This window comes from Conger conger, chromosome 16 (genome assembly GCF_963514075.1).
Source record: "Conger conger chromosome 16, fConCon1.1, whole genome shotgun sequence".
Lineage (NCBI taxonomy): Eukaryota > Metazoa > Chordata > Actinopteri > Anguilliformes > Congridae > Conger > Conger conger.
The window spans coordinates 34,370,528-34,389,851 of NC_083775.1; the positions used below are offsets into that span (position 1 = coordinate 34,370,528).

At 44.8% G+C, this 19,324-nt stretch overlaps 2 protein-coding genes across 3 annotated transcripts in view; one reads left to right on the forward strand and one right to left on the reverse strand.

The window, feature by feature from the left end:
- On the reverse strand, positions 1-10,189 carry pla2g10 (phospholipase A2 group X). Its single transcript, XM_061223783.1, has 5 exons — positions 10,110-10,189; positions 8,023-8,222; positions 4,712-4,880; positions 1,194-1,300; positions 1-202 (listed from the first exon to the last, which is right to left on the reverse strand). Exons 2-5 carry the CDS (start codon positions 8,057-8,059, stop codon positions 54-56), a joined length of 462 nt encoding a protein of 153 aa, XP_061079767.1. The 5' UTR covers positions 8,060-8,222; positions 10,110-10,189; the 3' UTR covers positions 1-53.
- zc3h7a (zinc finger CCCH-type containing 7A) overlaps positions 9,073-19,324 on the forward strand; it is a 22,159-nt gene continuing 11,907 nt past the window's right edge. Inside the window, exons 1-9 of one of the 2 annotated variants that reach the window (XM_061223780.1) lie at positions 9,073-9,229; positions 10,177-10,274; positions 10,949-10,988; positions 13,995-14,192; positions 14,761-14,919; positions 16,504-16,584; positions 17,195-17,248; positions 18,374-18,413; positions 18,523-18,857. In XM_061223780.1, the coding sequence (XP_061079764.1) occupies positions 10,207-10,274; positions 10,949-10,988; positions 13,995-14,192; positions 14,761-14,919; positions 16,504-16,584; positions 17,195-17,248; positions 18,374-18,413; positions 18,523-18,857 (975 nt within the window). In that variant the 5' untranslated portion in view covers positions 9,073-9,229; positions 10,177-10,206. The remainder of the gene's footprint in view (positions 9,230-10,176; positions 10,275-10,948; positions 10,989-13,994; positions 14,193-14,760; positions 14,920-16,503; positions 16,585-17,194; positions 17,249-18,373; positions 18,414-18,522; positions 18,858-19,324) is intronic. The other variant, XM_061223781.1, reaches the window with a different exon arrangement.

A 19,324-nucleotide genomic window follows, 5' to 3' on the forward strand; every position in this document is an offset into this window, starting at 1 on the left:
TTTTGATAGAAAACAATACTTGGCTTCGTAGCCCAAAGCGTAAATTTATTGAATCAGTAAAAACTGCATGTTGGATATTCACAGCCACAGAGAAAGTCAGGCCAGACTGCATATTTCCGAATGAATGGTGCTTTTCTTAGGCATTTTGCTGCTTCCCTGTCACACTGGCAAAGGATTCTCTCACACCTGTCCTTCAGGGAATCTGGGAAAAGAGAGAGAGTAGGTGAAGGTGACATCTGTAAACTTTTCCAGTCATGTGATTATCTGAATGCAACATTATATAAACGCAGCAAGAACTGCATTTGAACGTGTGTATTTCAATGGTAAACAGAGCTGCCCAGCACTTCCTCTGCTGTGTTTAATAGGCATAGCACACACTGCAAGTTGTAATACTGTAATGACTGTGGTGAAGTCTAAAAATACCGCTGGAACCTGGAACATACACTTCCCTTTCATAACCCTCCCATTGGCTATAAAGGGACCATGGTATTCCCCAACTTAACCACTCTCTCTGAACCACACTCTAACTGCCAGCTCATTGAGTCCTAACAACTGTATGTACAGTAGTCTACGCACGACCCAGCTCTCCTGCTTCATCAGCAGCCAAATGGGTGAGACGTCCGGATCCCAAACAGTCACAGCATTTGTATTTGCTGACAATATTTTAGCACGATTTTGGATTGTATTCATTGAATTATCTCAATGCAAGTGACTTCACGCAGGCTGGCTGCCGTTAATACAGGCTGTACAGTAGAGATCAGAGATTCTTGTTCCTCGAGGGCTGACGACTGCTGTTTTTCCACCCTCCCTTTACCTGGGAGTCAGGTGTGCAGGGTGTGGACACAAGGAAGGACTTACAGTGTAATAGAATGGGTAGAGAACTGAGCTTGTAACCCAAGGATTTCTGGGTAAGACACTACCCTTGTACCCTTGAGCCAAACCTGGGTCAGATACGTAATTGTTTTGGATTCAAATACGTGTCTGTGCTTGGATGAAGTTGCCTGGAACAATTTAGCCACCCAAGGCAGGGTTTACACAGGTTCCCATACACCAGACAAGCTCAATAATAAGGTAGAAGAGTATCTGAACCCAAAACAATGATGAACCCAGGTCAGCCAAGGTACTTAGCCTGCTTCGGTATAAAGCCAGGGCTGGGCCTGCTTGGTCAGATCCCCCCTGCAGGATGAGCGTACCGCAGTCCGGGACCCGGTCTTCACACGTCCAGTCGTATCTGTCGGTCATGGTCCGGCAGCCCGCAAACTCCGCTGTTCCGTAGCAACAGTCGTGTCTGTGACAGCACCTGGGTGGAGGAAAGAGAGCTTGGGAAGTTCCACCGGGAGCTTGGGAATTCTCCCAAATTTCTCCCTCGCTTTTGTTCATTTATGGTAAATGGGACTCTATCTGTAGGGATATTCAACCACCACCAGGAGATTTTACATGCTGTGGAAAGATCTGCTGAGCACAAGAGGTCTCTCCTGCATGCGTTAAATAGACCACCGAACGATTTATAGGAATTTTCTGGAAAAGGTTTTTTTTTTTTTTTTTTTTACTTAAAAAAAACAAAGAAAAGCTGTCAGAAAGATAAAGGCTGATACAGCAGGCTTCAACACATTGTAAAAAATAAGCGCATCCTGAAATAAGCCACTAATTGCTGTTTTTTTTAAGATTACGGTTTAGGTTATTTCAATTACAGCAGATTATTCAGAATGAGATCCTGCAGCTGGCAGTCCCCTCTCATGAAACAGGGGAAACACGCAGTATATCAGAGAGCTGCACACACATGCAGGACTATGTTACACAGTTTAATCAAAGCATATTATATAGCAAGTGGGGAATGAAAAAGCTCTACAGATACTGACTTCTGTCACGGAGCCCTTCTGGAGCAGTTCCAAATCATATGCATGTATCCTGTCAGGTTGCCATTAGATACATACATACGATTGCCTAGGCTTACTAAAAGAGTGGTATTCTTGAGAAATATCCAAAGAGAACATGTCAAGGAAATGGAAGATTTCGAGAGAATTCAATATCCCTTCAGATTTGCAGAGAAATGTACTGTATATTTCAGCAAAATATTTGAGGATTATTTAGTGGGCAGAATAAAGGCTTTGAGTTTGAGTTTTATGGACCTGTTGTGTGCCTGTTATTATTTTGTGTTGTTTATACATTTTTGCAGCACGTGCAAAGTATTTGGTCTTCAGCATCCTCTTACAGCATCACATGTGTACTGGGTATCATCTAAATGACTATGGCAACTCTGGGTTATTCATTTGATTGATACATTTTTATTATTTATTTATTTATTTATTAATTTATCACTTATCACTATTCACTTTAAACTGAATATATCACATTCGACCTATGAGCTTCATTTCGTCCTACGAGTTTAATTTCAACCTTTCCGTTCCCCACCCTTGTTCATATTACATTACATTACAAAGTATTTAGCAGACAAGCTTATGTACAACAAAGTGTAGATCGAACACAGGGAACGAGGACACTAGAGGACAGTAATATACTATACTACTATTGGAATTTGGCAGACGCTCATATCCAGAGCGACGTACAGTTGATTAGACTAAGGAGGAGACAATCCTCCCCTGGAGCAATGCAGGGTTAAGGGCCTTGCTCAAGGGCCCAACGGCTGTGCAGATTATTCTTATTGTGGCTACACCGGGATTAGAACCACCGACCTTGCATGTCCCAGTCATTTACCTTAACCACTACGCTACAGGCCGCCCCGTATGGTTCCGAGTCCTAGTGTGACCATACAGATACAATTGAAACCCTTGAAGAATACATCATGCTCATATATGTTCCTGGGACTAGGCACCTTGATCAAGTTTTTTGTATCTGTTCTCTCTCTCTTTGTTGCCTATGTCATGTTCACAATCTCAGTCAGAATTTTCTTGCTACCCTACCCACCACACCAATTCACTCATGCTAACTGCACAATTTAGCGGGGATGTTCCCATACTGAAATAAGTTTTGCCGGTAGTTATTTTGTGGGTGCTCCTGATGGCTTTGGGGTCACAGCAGGAAGTGGGTGGTGGATGTGTTCCGCCAGAGAAACACCAAACCTCAAGACTGGGCACAAAATAATACTCTGTTCACCCCGGTGCACAACCCTGTCATTGTATCCAGCATGTAAACACCAGGAAACCAGGCACTCTAAAAATATTAGACAAACAAGAACAGTGCCTGCCAAATGGCTGCTCTTTAGGAGAATCGATGCCCCCCACCCCACACCACAAAATGATCAGCTATAACACTTGGCTCGGGCGGTGGCTTGAATGAATGGGTAAAACTGCATTTAAATAGCATCTTGCTTACCATTTTAAGTATCTTAAAGGACATTTTGCAGTAGGAAGGGGGGCACTCATCTCCAACACCCCCACTTGGGTGATGCATGGCAGCAAGCACTTACACACATCATGCATTACAATTTAGTCTATAACAGTTGCCTTTTTGAGCACAAGCCACGGAAGTGAATTTAAAATGGTGGTTGACTTGATAAGTTGAGTCTTGGGGATGTTCTACTCTTCAGAATTCACCTTAGCAGATGAAAAGAGGAGAGGCCGATTAAACAAAGGGGAAAACAGGTGTCATAATATAACAAAATAAAATGAAATAACATAATTGTCATGTTCCGCACCCTTTTTTCCTTGTCTCCCCACTTTCTAAGTGTTTTCTGTGTTCACTCTCCAGTCCTTTTTTTTTTTCTTCCTTCCCCTATGTGTCTCTGCCCTTCACACCCTATATGGACTTCCTTCCTGTCATTCATTCATTCCTCTCACCTGTTCCTCGTTTTCTATTCCCCAGCTCCCACACCTGTTGGTCGTCTTTTATTTGAGTGTATTTTAGCCTGCCTGTTTGTTCTTTCCTTGCTAGTTTGTCTGCTTTCGTACCTGATGTATTCCTGTCCCCTGTTCTAGCATCCACTTCCCGGTTACCTGTCTGTTTCATGTTCTGTTGTTTGGATTACCTGATATCAACATCTGCCTGTTTTTGGTTTCTTTGACTGAGTCCAAAAACCGTTGCTTGTTCCTGGATTGCCTACCAGTGACTGGACTATACCTGTTATAGTGCCTGTTTATACTATTGCACATCTGACGCTACTTCTCATATCTGTTTGCTCCATTTGACCCCTGCCTGCCATTTCTCTGCATTCCCAAGTCTGCACTTGATTCTTCTGTCCTGACAATGATGAGAACAGGCCGATTGAGAGCAGGTTATTTTGCCTGTCACGGTTTGCAGTTTTACCAGCATTATCCAGCACTGCATCAGTCCTGGACTTTTAACAACCCAAGCGTCTCTGCCTCTACTATGTACATGAGTTAGCAAACAGTTCCAGGAATTAACTCCTAAAACCTAACTGAAAATGTTCTCACAATGTTACTGGAATGTTCTGTTATGCCCTTTTTGTATCCTTGTTTGACTGAGCTCAGTAGCAGACAGTGATGGGAAATCCATGGGTCAGAAAGTGAAAGTCCTGCCAAGTGTTTCTACCGATAACCTCATTCAGGTGACAGGAACAAAATACTGGGGAGGACTTTTATTTTCTGGATCTGGATTTTACACCTCTGGTAGCCCCCACCCCATAGTTTGCTGTCACAGTTCTGTCCTTTGGTCAATCAGATTGGGAATTTGGCCGGGATGCTCTCTAAGGCCCCGAACCCAGTACAGCAAAGTCTCCCAGCAGCCTCCTCACCAGTCTGCCCTGTCGCGGGGCCAGCCACGCCCGCCCAGCCCGCAGTAACAGCCGTACATCATGTAGGACAGGGCCGATCTCCCTGTGCTGCACTTGATGGCCCCAGCCAGTTCCAGCAGCCCTCTCTTGCTCCTCTGGGACTTCTCAGGAGTCAGGGAGACCACACGAACTGCAACACAGGGAACACAATCGCATGAGAGCTACCAACACAGGGAACATAATCACATGAGAGCTACCAACACAGGGAACACAATCACCTGAGAACTACCAACACAGGGAACACAATCACATGAGAGCTACCAACACAGGGAACACAATCACATGAGAGCTATCAACACAGATAACACAATCACATGAGAGCTACCAACACAGGGAACAGATTCACCTGAGAGTTACCAATGCAGAATTATCTGCATCTCACTGCCCCCAAACAGCACCCTGCCTTAACAATGAAATTCAATGAAATTCAGTGACCTGCAGAAAGAACCTCCCACACTGTACATACAAAAGCACACACCATGCAAATGCACAGCACTGGTAGCACTGGCCCAACTTCGAACAATCTCTTCTTTACTTTGGCTTTAATCGCCTGCCTACAAATGTATGTGCAGTATGCTAATGAGGAGTCGGTTGAGAGATAATCCCCTACGTGTTCAATATCAGATATAAGACCAGATATCCATTCCACTCCACTCCATTGTCCTCAGGCCTAGAAAATGAACATTAACACAGTGCTACGTGTGTGTGTGTGTGTGTGTGTGTGTGTAAGATAGCAGAGTGTATATAGGGGAGTAGCGTTTAGGAGAGTCTATGGGGGAGTAGAGTCTATGGGGGAGTAGTATGTATTTAGCCAGTTATTCACTGCCGTGGGCCTCATAGTGGGCCCCTCCCACACACACATGCTCACACACCCGCACACACATGCACACGCACCCACACACACATGCACATGCACACGCACCCACACACACATGCACACATGCACACGCACCCACACACACATGCACACATGCACCCACACACACATGCACACGCACCCACACACACATGCACACGCACCCACACACACATGCACACATGCACACGCACCCAGACACACATGCACACGCACCCGCGCATGCACCCACACACACATGCACACATGCACACGCACCCACACACACATGCACACGCACCCACACACACATGCACACGCACACGCACATGCACCCACACACACATGCACACATGCACATGCACCCACACACACATGCACACGCACCCGCACACGCACCCACACACACGTGCACACATGCACACATGCACACATGCACACGCACCCGCACACGCACCCACACACACATGCACACATGCACCCACACACACATGCACACGCACCCACATGCACACGCACCCACACACACATGCACACGCACCCACACACACATGCTCACACACCCACACACACATGCACACGTACCCACACGCACATGCACCCACACGCACACGTACCCACACGCACATGCACCCACACGCACATGCACACGCACCGCGTTTGGTCGTCTAGAATTATTACCACCTTTCTCCCTACTTACACAAAGGTACATTTCCAAACTTATTTCTGGCAATTTGTAACAATGACCTGCTGAGCATACCAGGAAGAGAGATGACCGATAATTGTACATCTCCATCTATTTATAGGCAGCATCTGCCTGCCTATAAATGTTTTATAACACTTTTAAACTAGTGGACTGTAAATGTATCTGAGTAATTGAATTACAGTTTTGACAACTGTTTGCAAGACTGTAATCAAATATCACTCTCAGTTTAACATTGTGAGAGCCAAAAACCCTGTCACATCAATCCTTGTGATCAGGACAATATCACGGATATAAAAAAGTTTTTATTTCAATTTTTTCCTCAAAATGCACAGGCGAAATAGGAGATAAAAAAGTCTCTATGTAAATTGGGTTCAATAAACCGATAACTACACGCATATGAGGTTTTACTGTTGAGCACACATGCCTCGCAGTTATTCAACCTGGTTCTGGTACGCGGTTTGTGCCCCCTTTCCCTTTTTATAAGGCACCAATTTTCTGTGGAGCGCCTGTGTGATGCTAATGAGCCTGTAACTGTGCTATCTCCAGATCTGGAGAGGAGGAAGCTCACAGCGCTGCGCCCAGCATTCCCACGCACAAAAAGGGGATCAGATCTACACGGCCGTTCTCCAGCTGCCAGTATTGTACAGACGACAGTGAATGGACTCCTGCCTTTACAAGTAAATCATCCGAGGCAGCCAAAAGCACACTAACTGCAACGGAACAAGTAAAACAGAACAGTGTATTTAAGCTAAGCAGCCAATGGACATGGAATGTTTAGTGTTCATTTGAAGATGTGATGGGCTGGCAGCCAACAGCGTGTACAGTCATGGTTGTTTTTATGATCTCTTTTTATGATGATACCAAACCAAGCAGCCTAACTTGAGACTTACACACGAGGAATGGATGAATGCTCTATATGATGCGACGTCCAATAATGCCACATTCTACAAACATATTTGTTGATAAAGTCATTATTAGCACCGTGCCAGGAACAAATACAATAGCAATGATATAATAATTATTCATTCATATCTGTTATTGAGAATGTCCATATGCGCACTGAGCCAAGCACTGTCACTGGAAAGTATAAATATATATATTTTTTGTGGTATTGTTCATACCGTGGGTACATAATACCATTGTCACTTATATGGTCACTCCCTGGTTATGGGTATGCACTTTGTTGTACGTCGCTCTGGATAAGAGCGTCTGCCAAATGCCAATAATGTAATGTAATGTAATATGGTACTGAAATACTAAGGGACATGCATCTATCACTGCATGGACCTGCATATTAAATCCTAAAGAAAAATGTTGTGTACCCCCCCCCCCCCCCCCCAAATTTGTATTTAGGTAGGCTAAATGTTTGTACATCACTTTACACTACATTGTACTTTGATGAATACAGACAAAATATATTAATTGAAGCTTCGATGTAAATAGTCAAAACATTTCTGGCCAGAAGTAGGATCATAAAGCCATGGCACCACATCTACAATGTTTTATTAAGGCAAAGATTCTCCAGAGAGTAAAAAGTTTCGCGTTTACCATTGGATATTCTAAAATCAAGCAGGCCCGCAAAGAAAGTAAATCCAATAAATTAATACACACGAATAGCATGCATACTTCACCAAATTTGGATGCGTATAATGCAACACACACAGTCCACAACTTAGCAAACATCTTTTACATTGGGGAAAGGCAATAATAGTACGATTGGCCTGTACTCACCAGAAAAGAGCAGGAGTGTTAGATACAGCGAGGACATGGCCGGCAGAGGAATCGGCTTCTGCTTTCACTCGGGTGAACAGACGCGCTCTGTTAAGAGGTTTTTTGTGCTTACCGTTTACGCATAAGCTGCCCAGCAGCGCTTCCTTGAGAAAGTCATAATCCCTGCACACGACTCGCGCCTCTGCTTGGGGATCCCTCCTCTGTAAAAAATTGTTGTCTGGAGAATTGCGTAATTGCGCGTGCATGGTCAAATAGCTCAACATCAGCTCAGCAGTTTCAGAGCATTCAACTCGCATCAAACTCAAGTGCAGTCGATAACGAATAGAGAATATGTCCCACTCTATACGAGGGAGACTATTTTCGTGTACAGTTGCCAGTCACATATACTGTGCAGTGTGTAAGTATTTGGACAGTGACAGATTTTTTCGTTGTTGATTTGGCTCTATGTATATCCCAACCCATGGGATTTATCATGAAACAATGAACACGAGGCAGACGTGTTCCGACTGTCACTTTTTATATTTGAGGGTATTTACAACCATATCGCCTGATAAAAACGTCTGTAATTCCTACTTGGATCATTTGTCATGTTTACTTACATGTAGCTGTATTGTAGTAATATGCATAGTTCCTGAGGAGTAGTTATTTTTTATCACTGGTTTGCGTTCGTATTTACTTTCTCATTTAGGTAAATTGTGACAATTTGGTATTTATTCATATAAAATATGATGACAAATGATAAATTAAAAAATGCATTTCAATACTATTTACATTGTATATAGTAATGCACATAATACGTTTCCTGCCATTTAGATTGTAAATATATAGATAGGATCTAGCTTTAAAGCTATAAAGCAAGGGAGTTTACTTGACAAAAACAAATTCGATAACTGATTAATTAAGAGTAAATAATATAATAAAACAACCACTTTCTTCGTGCAGTAAATTAGTATGCACTCGTATGCTACGTGTGAATGAGGAAATTGGCAGTGTTTTGAGCAGCAGTGCAGTTCGGAGGTGGTCGATAGGGAGCAGCACTCTCTTCACTTTTAGACAAGATTTTTTTCAGGGGAACAAAAAAAATCGGCGGCGGTAGCTACATCAAGATCAGTTTCATTTGGCCCCTACTAAAACCAAAAGCAGTGTTGACAAGCTAGAGAGTATTTAGCGTTATACCGAATATCCACTCACCGGGACTTTTAAAAGGGTAAGTCTGCGAAATGGATGTGGCAGCTCCAGTGCTCAGAATACTTACTGCTAAGGAGCGCGTACCTTGTGTTGAAATGTGTTTTTAACATGTTACATTGGCTTAGCTAGCGTTAGCTAGCGCCTAGTCAGAAACTTCACAGGCCGACCGTAAATGAGTGGACTAACTAACGTTAGCTAATATAGTGCCTGCCAGTTGCGTGTGTTATTGCATATTATTAATATAACTTCTAGCTTCAGCTTTGTTCGGACATTTGTCCGCATTCCGGATTTCGATATCACTTATCCGGCTTGCTAACCTGCTTGTGCTGTAGACCTTTAGCGCGCTAGCTTCTTCTGGCATTAAAGCTAGCCAACATCGCAGCCAACTGCAAGCACACATTTCCGCTCAAATTTTCCGCCTTGCGTCTGCCTATAGCAGCTACATACACAGCGATAGGTGGCAGTTTTTATTGTGTATTGAATTCGTTGAACAGTGTTGCTAGCTAACTTAGCCGCTCCTCACCCAGAGATTCAATTATACTACCAATAATTTCGCCTCACTATCGTTACCACATCAGCCAATCTACTCGTACTGTGTAGCTAACCCAGACAGGTAAATTGGATACTTGCATATCCGTAAACATCATATCACACGAGAAGCGATGAGGGCTAGAGCTAACGAGCCAACTAGATAACTCAATGACTAGTTTTAGGGTGTAGCTTTATTAGTAAAAATAGCTAAATGCCAAACATGACGTTCGTAGCTAGCTATATATATATATATTTATTTTTTACGTGTATGGGGTGGCTAGCGTATGTTAGTTGGATGGCTGGTACTCTTGTGAGGGTAGCAGTGTGGCCCGCCGTGACCAGGGAAAGGCTGACGCTTGTTGTCATACCTGAGTTCCTGGGCGCTACTTCCGTGGTGGTGACGTGCGCACATTCTTGGCCTTTATGCGATTTTAGGTGTGGACCGACCCGGCACCGGATGGAAGAATGACTACTGTATTTCAGGACCGAAGCAGCCGCTGGGCGGACATACAGAAAGGACTGCAGTTCATACAGTGAGTTCCGATGAGACCTGAAGCGCGTAGGTTCCGCTCAGGCTCCGGAGGGAACACTGTTTACCTTCGAAACGCAGCTGTTCTCAAGAGAGGAGCAGCACATTACTTTGTCAGGGGGGACCCGTAATTGTTTCTTTGCAGATAATAGTTTAAGTTGACTTGCGTGGCCAGGAATCTCATGCAATTTGAAGTGTATTCATTACATTACTGCTAAATTCCTGTAATGTAGTTCATTAAGTCTTACTGTATGCAGTTGTGGCTTCTAAATTGACCATGGTTAGATTTTTAGTTTTGAAGGTTTTTGTTCATTCTGGAGAGAACAATTAATACAGTGGCTTGTTAATTTTAAAGAGACTGCAGAATCAGAGGTGACACTATTGTCAGATTAAGAATGAGTAATGATTAGTTAAGTGATAAAGGTTATTCACCCTAACCCGAAATGATGCACCAACTGAAATATTTTGACCTGTTTCACATAAAGCTTACACTAAAACTAGTTTCAATAAAAGTTGTGCGGCACTTAATCCATATTCCAGCATTGTATATAATTACACGTAAATTCATATTCTGTTGCAGTTGGTGTCATATATTGTGTTGCTTACATTTGCTCATCTGCCTCAAAACTAGAGCTGTGATCTATATGCAAACTTCACACCGGTTTTGTTTATGAACAGGTCAACATTACCCTTTCCTGGAACGCAGGAACAGTATGAGGTAAGTGCTTTCCCTAATTGTAGCTCCCAGGATTAGTCTTAAAACCAGTTTATAGTTGGGCGATGTATGATGGTTGCCACCGGTAATTATCACCTTTGATGGTGAGTCACAGCGACTTTTAGTTTATAATAGGACGATGGACGATTTGATGTTGTCGCCATCATCGTTGTCCACCGTGGATTGAACTTTGACCCCATCAGTGGCTCAGTTGTCATGACAACCTTATTATAGAACATTCTGATATTTAATAGACCAGTCCAGCAAATCCAGGTACTTTGAAGTACACGCCCCTTCTTGGGGGTAAGTAAAACATTGTGGTAATATGATATTTTACCAAAATTAGCTATATCTTTTGACAACAAAATCCGATAATTTTTAAAATTATATATCCAACAAGATGAGCATTTCCATACCAAGTTGACATTTTACGATGAGTAGTTTGAGAACGAGAACTTTGTTTCACACCTGCGCCAGTCTCCATCTGCACCTGCGCCAAATCCGGCAGTACACTGACGTTACATTAAATCACTTCAACACATTCTCACCGGATTGATCGATCGACAGACAGACAGACAGACAGACAGACAGACAGACAGACAGACAGACAGACAGACAGACAGACAGACAGACAGACAGACAGACAGACGTGGATAAATGGATAAATAGATGCTCAGCACCAGTGTCAAGTAATGTTAGCTAGCTCACAAGCTAGCGCCGTGTCTTGTATATAATTTGTATTGATAGATAGATGTTCAATAACAATAATAATAAATATCATATATAGTAATCAATAAAATATTATCTTTCTCTCTCTCACTCTGTATATATATTTCGTATAACTATATAACTTTCATAGTCTAGATTCATTACACAACGTGAAATATTTCAAGCCTTTTTCTTTTTTAATCTTGATTATTATGGCTTACAGCTCACAAAAATAAAGAAATCCAGTATCCAAATATTAGAATGTTACATAAGAAGAAAAAAAAAAAAAAAAGAAGAAGGATTTTTCGGAAAAGTATGTTCATTTATGCACTCAGTACTTAGCTCAGAAGACTGCTGACTTGACAGTTCTCCAGAATACACTCTTTGACACCCTCCACAAGGAGGGTAAGCCACAGAAGGTCATTGCTAAAAAGTGCTGGCTGTTCGCAGAGTGCTGTATCAAAGCATATCCATGGAAAGTTGACCGGAAGGGAAAAATGTGGTAGGAAAAGGTGCACAAGCAACAGGGATGACCGCAGCCTTGTGAGGATTGTCAAGCAAAGCCGATTCAAGAACTTGGGGGAGCTTCACAAGGAGTGGACTGAGGCTGGAGTCGGTGCATCAAGAGGAAGTGTCACATTCCTAGTGTCAAGCCACTCCTGAACCAGAGAGACAACATCAGAAGCATCTAAGGAGAAAAATAACTGGACCGTTGCTCAGGTCAATTTAGCATTTCATTTGGAAGTCAAGGTCCCGGAGTCTGGAGGAAGAGTGGAGAGGCACAGAATCCTAGTTGCTTGAAGTCCAGTGTGAAGTTTCCACAGTCAGTGATGATTTGGGGTGACACGGCTCAGGCATTAAGAGCAGTCGTCTGGCAGTCGGAGGGTTGCCGGTTCGATCCCCCGCCCAGGCTGTGTCGAAGCGTCCCTGAGCAAGACACCTAATCCCCAAATGCTCCTGACGAGCTGGTCGGTGCCATGCATGGCAGCTACTCGCCGTCGGTGTGTGTGTGAGTATCAATTGTACAGCGCTTTGGATAAATGGCGCTATATAAATGGCGCTATATAAATGCCAGCCATTTAACCATTTGGGTTGCCATGTCATCTGCTGGTGTTGGTCCACTGTGTTTTATAAAGTCCAGAGTCAACGCAGCCATCTACCAGGAGATTTTAGAGCACTTCATGCTTCTGGTTTGCTGACCATGGTATTACTGTGCTTGATTGGCCAGCCAACTCGCCGGGCCTGAACCAAGAGGAAGATGAGGGACACCTGACCCAACAATACAGATACAGATACAGAAGGCCACTATCAAAGCAACCTGGGCTTCCGTAACACCTCAGCAGTGCCACATGCTGATTGCCTCCATGTCACGCTGCATTGATGCAGTAATTCGTGCAAAAGGAGCCCTGACCAAGTATTGACTGCATCAATGAACATACTTTTCAGAAGGTTGACATGTAATATTAAAATATTTTGAGATATTGGACTTTTCATTTTCATGAGATGTAAGCCATAATATAATAAGAAAAAAAAAAAGGCTTGAAATATTACACTTTGTATATTGAATATATAAAAGTTTTACTTTTTGAATAAAAACAAAAGAATAATAATTATTCTAATTTTTTTAGATGCACTTGTATCTATATATACATCTTATCTATACAAATTATATACTAGACATGGAGCTAGCTAGCCAGTTAACGTTACTTGACACTGTCTATCTATTTATCCATTTATCCACTACTGTCTGTTTGTCTGTCTGTCTGTCGATCGATCCGGTGAGAATGTGTTGAAGTGATTTAACGTAAGGTCAGTGTACCGCCGGACTTGGCACAGGCGCAGATGGAGACTGGCGCAGGTGTCAAACAAAGCTCTCATCCTCAAACTACTCATCATATAATGTCAACTTGGTATGGAAATGCTCAAAATACTTTCAGCTTGTTGGTCATATAATTTAAAAAACATTGGATTTTGTTGTCAAAAGATTCCCACAATGTTATACTTACCCCGAGAAGGGGCGTGACGTGTTGCCGATCTGCTCTATTTTCTTTCGCGAAGCTTCATCAAGCAGTTTGCGTCTCGAACTTGCGAATGACTCAAATTCAGAGATGCCTTCTTATCGGTTGCGTGTTTCTACGTTTTATGAGCAAAATAAATTCAAAATCAAAGTCGGGTGATAATGGAATGCTGGTGGCAATTTGGCTATATCCGTCGGCCGGTCGTATATCGTTTGACTATGAACTGGCCTTTAGCGTAGGCCGAAGCACTCACGCAAGCCGCTGGCGCTGTTTGCCCTCGCAGGTGTTCATTCGGGAGCTGGTGTGGAAGCTGTTTGGTGAGGGAAATGACATTTATAACGAGGGCGAATGGGCACGCTCGGTGGAGCTCTACACCGAGGGCCTGAGCATCGCTGATTACGCCGATTCAGAGGACATCAGCATCTCCAGCTCGATGTTGGAAAAGCTGTACGCGAACCGTGCGGCCGCCTACTTAAACATTGTAAGTATAACAAAAGGAAAGGGCGCTCTTCATTTGGGGGTTCAGTGTTGAAATCGATCGTCGGCTTTCGACATTAATTAAATAATTAATGAGGAAGTATTAATGCCGATTTTGACTTTTTAAACTGGGCTATTACTTTGCAAATAGTCCCTCGTGAATGTTTGGATTTTCTTGAGGGAGAAACAGGCCGCTTCTGTACGTTTCTTGTTTTAAATGCAGTTAAATAAATCTTATATATAGCTAGATATTTACTGAAGTAATTCAAATACAATTTCTCATGGTAATACCCCACCTTGGAATCAAACGTCCCTGGATTTTGCAAGCCCACTTCCCTAACCACTGGGATACACTGGCTCTCTTTTAGCTCCCAGTGTTTTATACTGAGAAAGGGAGAATTGCCTTAAATGACATCATTTTAAATTGGCAGGTGTGGCTGTCTGGCTGTTCGCCTGATGCTGTTGAATGTGCTCTTTTGTTTGAAGTTGAGACGCATTTTGGTTGGCTTTGATTCACCCAGGAATGCCCTGTCGAATAGCTAATAATGGTTTACCTGCGTTGTGTGTTTCAGGGTCTCCACGACCAAGCCCTGGGGGACTGCGATAAGGCCCTCCAGCGGAACGAGGGGAACCACCGAGCCCTCTACCGCAAGGCCCGGTCCCTGAAGGAGCTGGAGAGGCACAAGGAGGCGTACGAGGCTGTGGCCGAGTGCTCCTTAGCCGTGCCGCAGGTGCGAGCTTGTGTTTGCTTTCACCCGTCAGTCCCCGAGTGGCCAAAAGCGCGTTCTGACTGTGCCCTCACTGTGCCTGCTCACTGTGCTGCTCACTGTGCCCTCACTGTGCCTGCTCACTGTGCCCTCACTGTGCCTGCTCACTGTGCTGCTCACTGTGCCCTCACTGTGCGTGCTCACTGCTCCTGCTCACTGTGCCCTCACTGTGCCTGCTCACTGTGCCTGCTCACTGTGCCTGCTCACTGTGCCTGCTCACTGTGCGTGCTCACTGTCCCTGCTCACTGTGTGCTCACTGTCCCTGCTCACTGTGTGCTCACTGTGTGCTCACTGTGTGCTCACTGTGTGCTCACTGTCCCTGCTCACTGTGTGCTCACTGTGTGCTCACTGTGTGCTCACTGTCCCTGCTCACTGTGTGCTCACTGTGTGCTCACTGTGTGCTCTCTGTCCCTGCTCTCTGTCCCTGCTCTCTGTCCCTGCTCTCTGTCCCTGCTCACTGTGCTGCTCACTGTGCCTGCTCTCTATCCCTGCTCACTGTCCTGCTCACTGTCCCTGCTCACTGTGTGCTCACTGTGCGTGCTCACTGTGCGTGCTCACTGTCCCTGCTCACTGTCCCTGCTCACTGTCCCTGCTCACTGTGCGTGCTCACTGTGCGTGCTCACTGTGCGTGCTCACTGTGTGTGCTCACTGTGTGCTCACTGTCCCTGCTCACTGTGCTGCTCACTGTGTGCTCACTGTGCCTGCTCACTGTGCCTGCTCACTGTGCGTGCTCACTGTGCTGCTCACTGTTCCTGCTCACTGTGCGTGCTCACTGTGCGTGCTCACTGTGCCTGCTCACTGTGCTGCTCAATGTGCGTGCTCACTGTGTGCTCTCTGTCCTGTTCAACTGTGCCCGCAAGCGCCACTGCGTTTGGCTCCATTAAATGTCATTCAGAACCGTTTTCAATGTAAATTCACTGGTACAATTGCGGTCAAATGCAAAGTCAAACATGTTCTCCCGCAAAGAAAACGTAAGTCCCAATCAAGTGTTAATTAACCAAGTGGTTAATGTCGTGATTTTTCTTGTTTTATTAGGGCAATACAGCAGTACTTTTTGGACGAATCAGGGACAGATTACGTCTCTCTCTCTCTCTCTCTCTCTCTCATCTCTCACTCTCTCTCTACTCATCTCTCTCTCTCTCTCTCTCTCTCTCTCTCTCTCTACATCTCTCTCTCTCTCTCTCTCCTCTCTCTCTCTCTCACTCTCTCTCTCTCTTCTCTCTCTCTCTCTCTCTCTCTCTCTCTCTCTCTCACACACGCTTAGTGTGAGGAGCCGCATCAGCTTCCCTACTGCCCCAGTCTCTGGGTCCAAAGTGTACAAAATGGCGGCACCGGTAAACTTGTTCTTCCCCAACTTCAAAGGGCTCTTCACGAGCCCTCGGATAGTCAGTGGGTAGTGTAACAGGCTTATTTTTCTACAGTCTGTGGTCAGTCCTTATTTCAGCTGATGTTCTTCGTCCCCAATTACCCAGTCCTCACCACTTGGGGAAATTGTTTTCCTTGATTTATTTTTTCCTCTTTTTTTCCCCATTTTCCCCCCCCTTGCAGGATCCAAGTGTCATAAAACTGACACAGGAGTTGGCAAAAATGTTGGGCCTAAAAATACGTAAAGCGTATGTACGGAGTAAGGTAAGGGCTCGGCATTAGCACTACAAGTGTGTATTGCCTGGAGTTTGCTGAATCTCTTGATTTGTTTCTGATTGAATTTTCTTTTTAGCTAACATTCACTGAACCTTGTCACAGCCTACACTGGGACAGGTTTCAGTGTGGTTGCTCTGATACCTGACTGGTTGTACTCACAGCATGGTTGCCACGTTATGCCAAAATCTCAAATTTGTGAAGCACTGCTTTGTAAGTCGCTAATTTTAGCCCTCATTGGGACAAAGACTCACATTATAGACTGGTGAAAAGGCTGCAAAACCCGATAATATAGGATGTTTGGATGTTTGTTTCAAAAGAAAAATCTAATTTAAACTAATTGATACTGTGGTAAAATATGTGCAATATGGCTAATGCTATTTGCAACTGTTATTTCCTGACCTCTACGTGCAGCTTTTTCCGTAATGTGCTGCAGAGATGTCTAGAGACGGGGCCTGTGTAAAATGGCTGCCGGTGTTAAAAACTGCACGGCTCTGTTCAGTGCACCATGCTGTCCGTTTGGGATTTAACCTGCTTCTGCTATCGGTGGGTGGGCGGGCGGGGTTCTTGCTTCTCTAATCTGTGCATCTGTCCGTTTCAGCCTGCATTAAATGTACTGCAAGGGTCCGGCAGCTCTGGGGTGAACAGCGATAAGGTAGGCTCCAGGCCTTATCTCTGCCTTACAGGTGCTCTGGTGTGCAAACGGCAGGTTATGGAAACTCCTACGCTCTGCCAGTTTTCAACGACGTTGAGAGGCTGTGTCCACGTCGGTCGGAGTGACCCTGTGGAAATCCTGTGTAGTCAAAATCATTGTCTTTAGTTCTACATGAGGAGCCAAAGAAAGAAGATACAATTGTGTCAAAGACTTTTCACCTGAAAATGTTTGTCTTCAAAGCAACAAAGTTCTTGCGCTGCAATTTAGTTTTTTTGGAGACTGTTCTTTGATAACGTAGCATTGTGGTTAATCTTTCACCCCTGGGCTATTTCTTTTTTTTCTAATTTCTCAGTCTCATAATGGCTTTTTTCACTCTCAATTGGCTCAGTTCTGGTCCTCATATTAGCAAATGCAATAACAGATTCCAAAGGCAATCAAAAGCCTCAAATCAAGATTAGATACTGAAAGGTTTCTTATACTTGCACAGTCTGCACCATGGGAGCGATTGAATGCAGCTGACTAATCAGAAACGGCTGAGAAGCCAACTGTCCAATTACATTTTGGTCCACTAAAATGGAGGGAATTTATTTTAAAGGGATGTAATAATAATAATATATCAAATGTATTATGCGTTTTACATTGAGTGAACAATCTCAAAGCGCTGCATGGATTGAAATTAAAGGTGACTGCTTTGGTTGTTAGTGTTCATTGTTAATGGTTGGCATTTATATAGCGCCTTTATCCAAAGCGCTGTACAATTGATGCTTCTCATTCACCCATTCATACGCACACACACACACACACACCGACGGCGATTGGCTGCCATGCAAGGCACCGACCAGCTCGTCAGGAGCATTTGGGGGTTAGGTGTCTTGCTCAAGGACACTTCGACACAGCCTGGGCGGGGGATAGAACCGGCAACCCTCCGACTGCCAGACGACTGCTCTTACTGCCTGAGCCATGTCGCCCCTAGGGCTGCTGAACCTAGGTTTATTCCCATCCGGCTGCGTAGGGAGTTTCTCTATTGCTGTTGTGGGGTTTTACGCTGGGGTTTGCTCTGAAATGCCCTCTACAGATTAATTTGATCTAAAACGTTTCATTTATTTGTTCTTCCATTCTTCACAGTTTTCTCAAGGGTCCGAGTCCGTGGAGGACATTGAAACGGGTGAGTAGTTCGGCAGCATTGTACGCGGTGGCTGACCTGACGGGGGTCCTGTTTGCGGTGCTGCGATCGGCCTGGCTGCTGACTCCTCCCCCTCGCTGTGTCGTTAAAGTCCTGCAGCACGCGCAGGAGATAGGCGGAGCCCCGGCAGGCCCCGGCCCCGCCCCCAACACCTTCGCCGGCGAGAAGGCGGAGTGCGAGTCGGCGCCCGTCAGCGCCATGTCCTCGGTCTCGCCCATCGAGGCCCACGACCCCGAGAAGCCCCCCGCGGCCCCGCCCATCGCCCCGCCCCTGACCGCGCCCGTGGCCACGCCCCCGCTGGTGAACGGGGCCAGGGCTAACGAGTCGTACCCCGTCCCCGAGTCCCGGCTGGACTACGACACCGACATCATCGGAGACGACCTGGACGAGCTGCTGGACCGGGCGGGGCCGGCGGAGCCTCCCATGGCAAGTGGCGTCGCGTTACCTCGTTCTACTCCAGGGATGGGCGAGGCGGGCCGTAGCCCTTTCTGGATTTCAGACCAACTTCTGCTCTCAATTGTTTACTTAGCCCACTCATTCCTAGCCACATTCTGTGATATAAGCAGCAGCTGATAAATCTCGTCTTGTAGAATTTTATTGTGGTCTAATTTGCATCGCGCAAGGTATGGCTAATTAGCTGATTGAGCCAGGGTAACTGCTGGCAGCTTTTTTCGTATTTCAGCTTCTCATACCATCCTGGAGCTTTCGATTCGTCTTCCATACCGATCACATGGTTAATGAACTTGAACCCTTGTAGAATAATCAGACAAACTGACCAAGAAGTAGCAATACCACAGTTTTGGCGATTTGGAACACTTAAGAATAGTAAAACCATTATATCACAGCATATAGCATGGATGACTAATCACATATTACAGTGAGGTTGGGAGGAC

Bases quoted from the DNA above. Each gene is read 5' to 3' on its own strand.
- pla2g10 (XM_061223783.1), bottom strand. From the start codon at position 8,059: ATGTCCTCGCTGTATCTAACACTCCTGCTCTTTTCTG. The intron at 1,301-4,711 runs GTGAGGAGGCTG...TCCTCCACCCAG, and splicing joins CCCCGCGACAGGGCAGACTG to GTGCTGTCACAGACACGACT. The intron at 203-1,193 runs GTACGCTCATCC...CTCTTTTCCCAG, and splicing joins AGACCGGGTCCCGGACTGCG to ATTCCCTGAAGGACAGGTGT.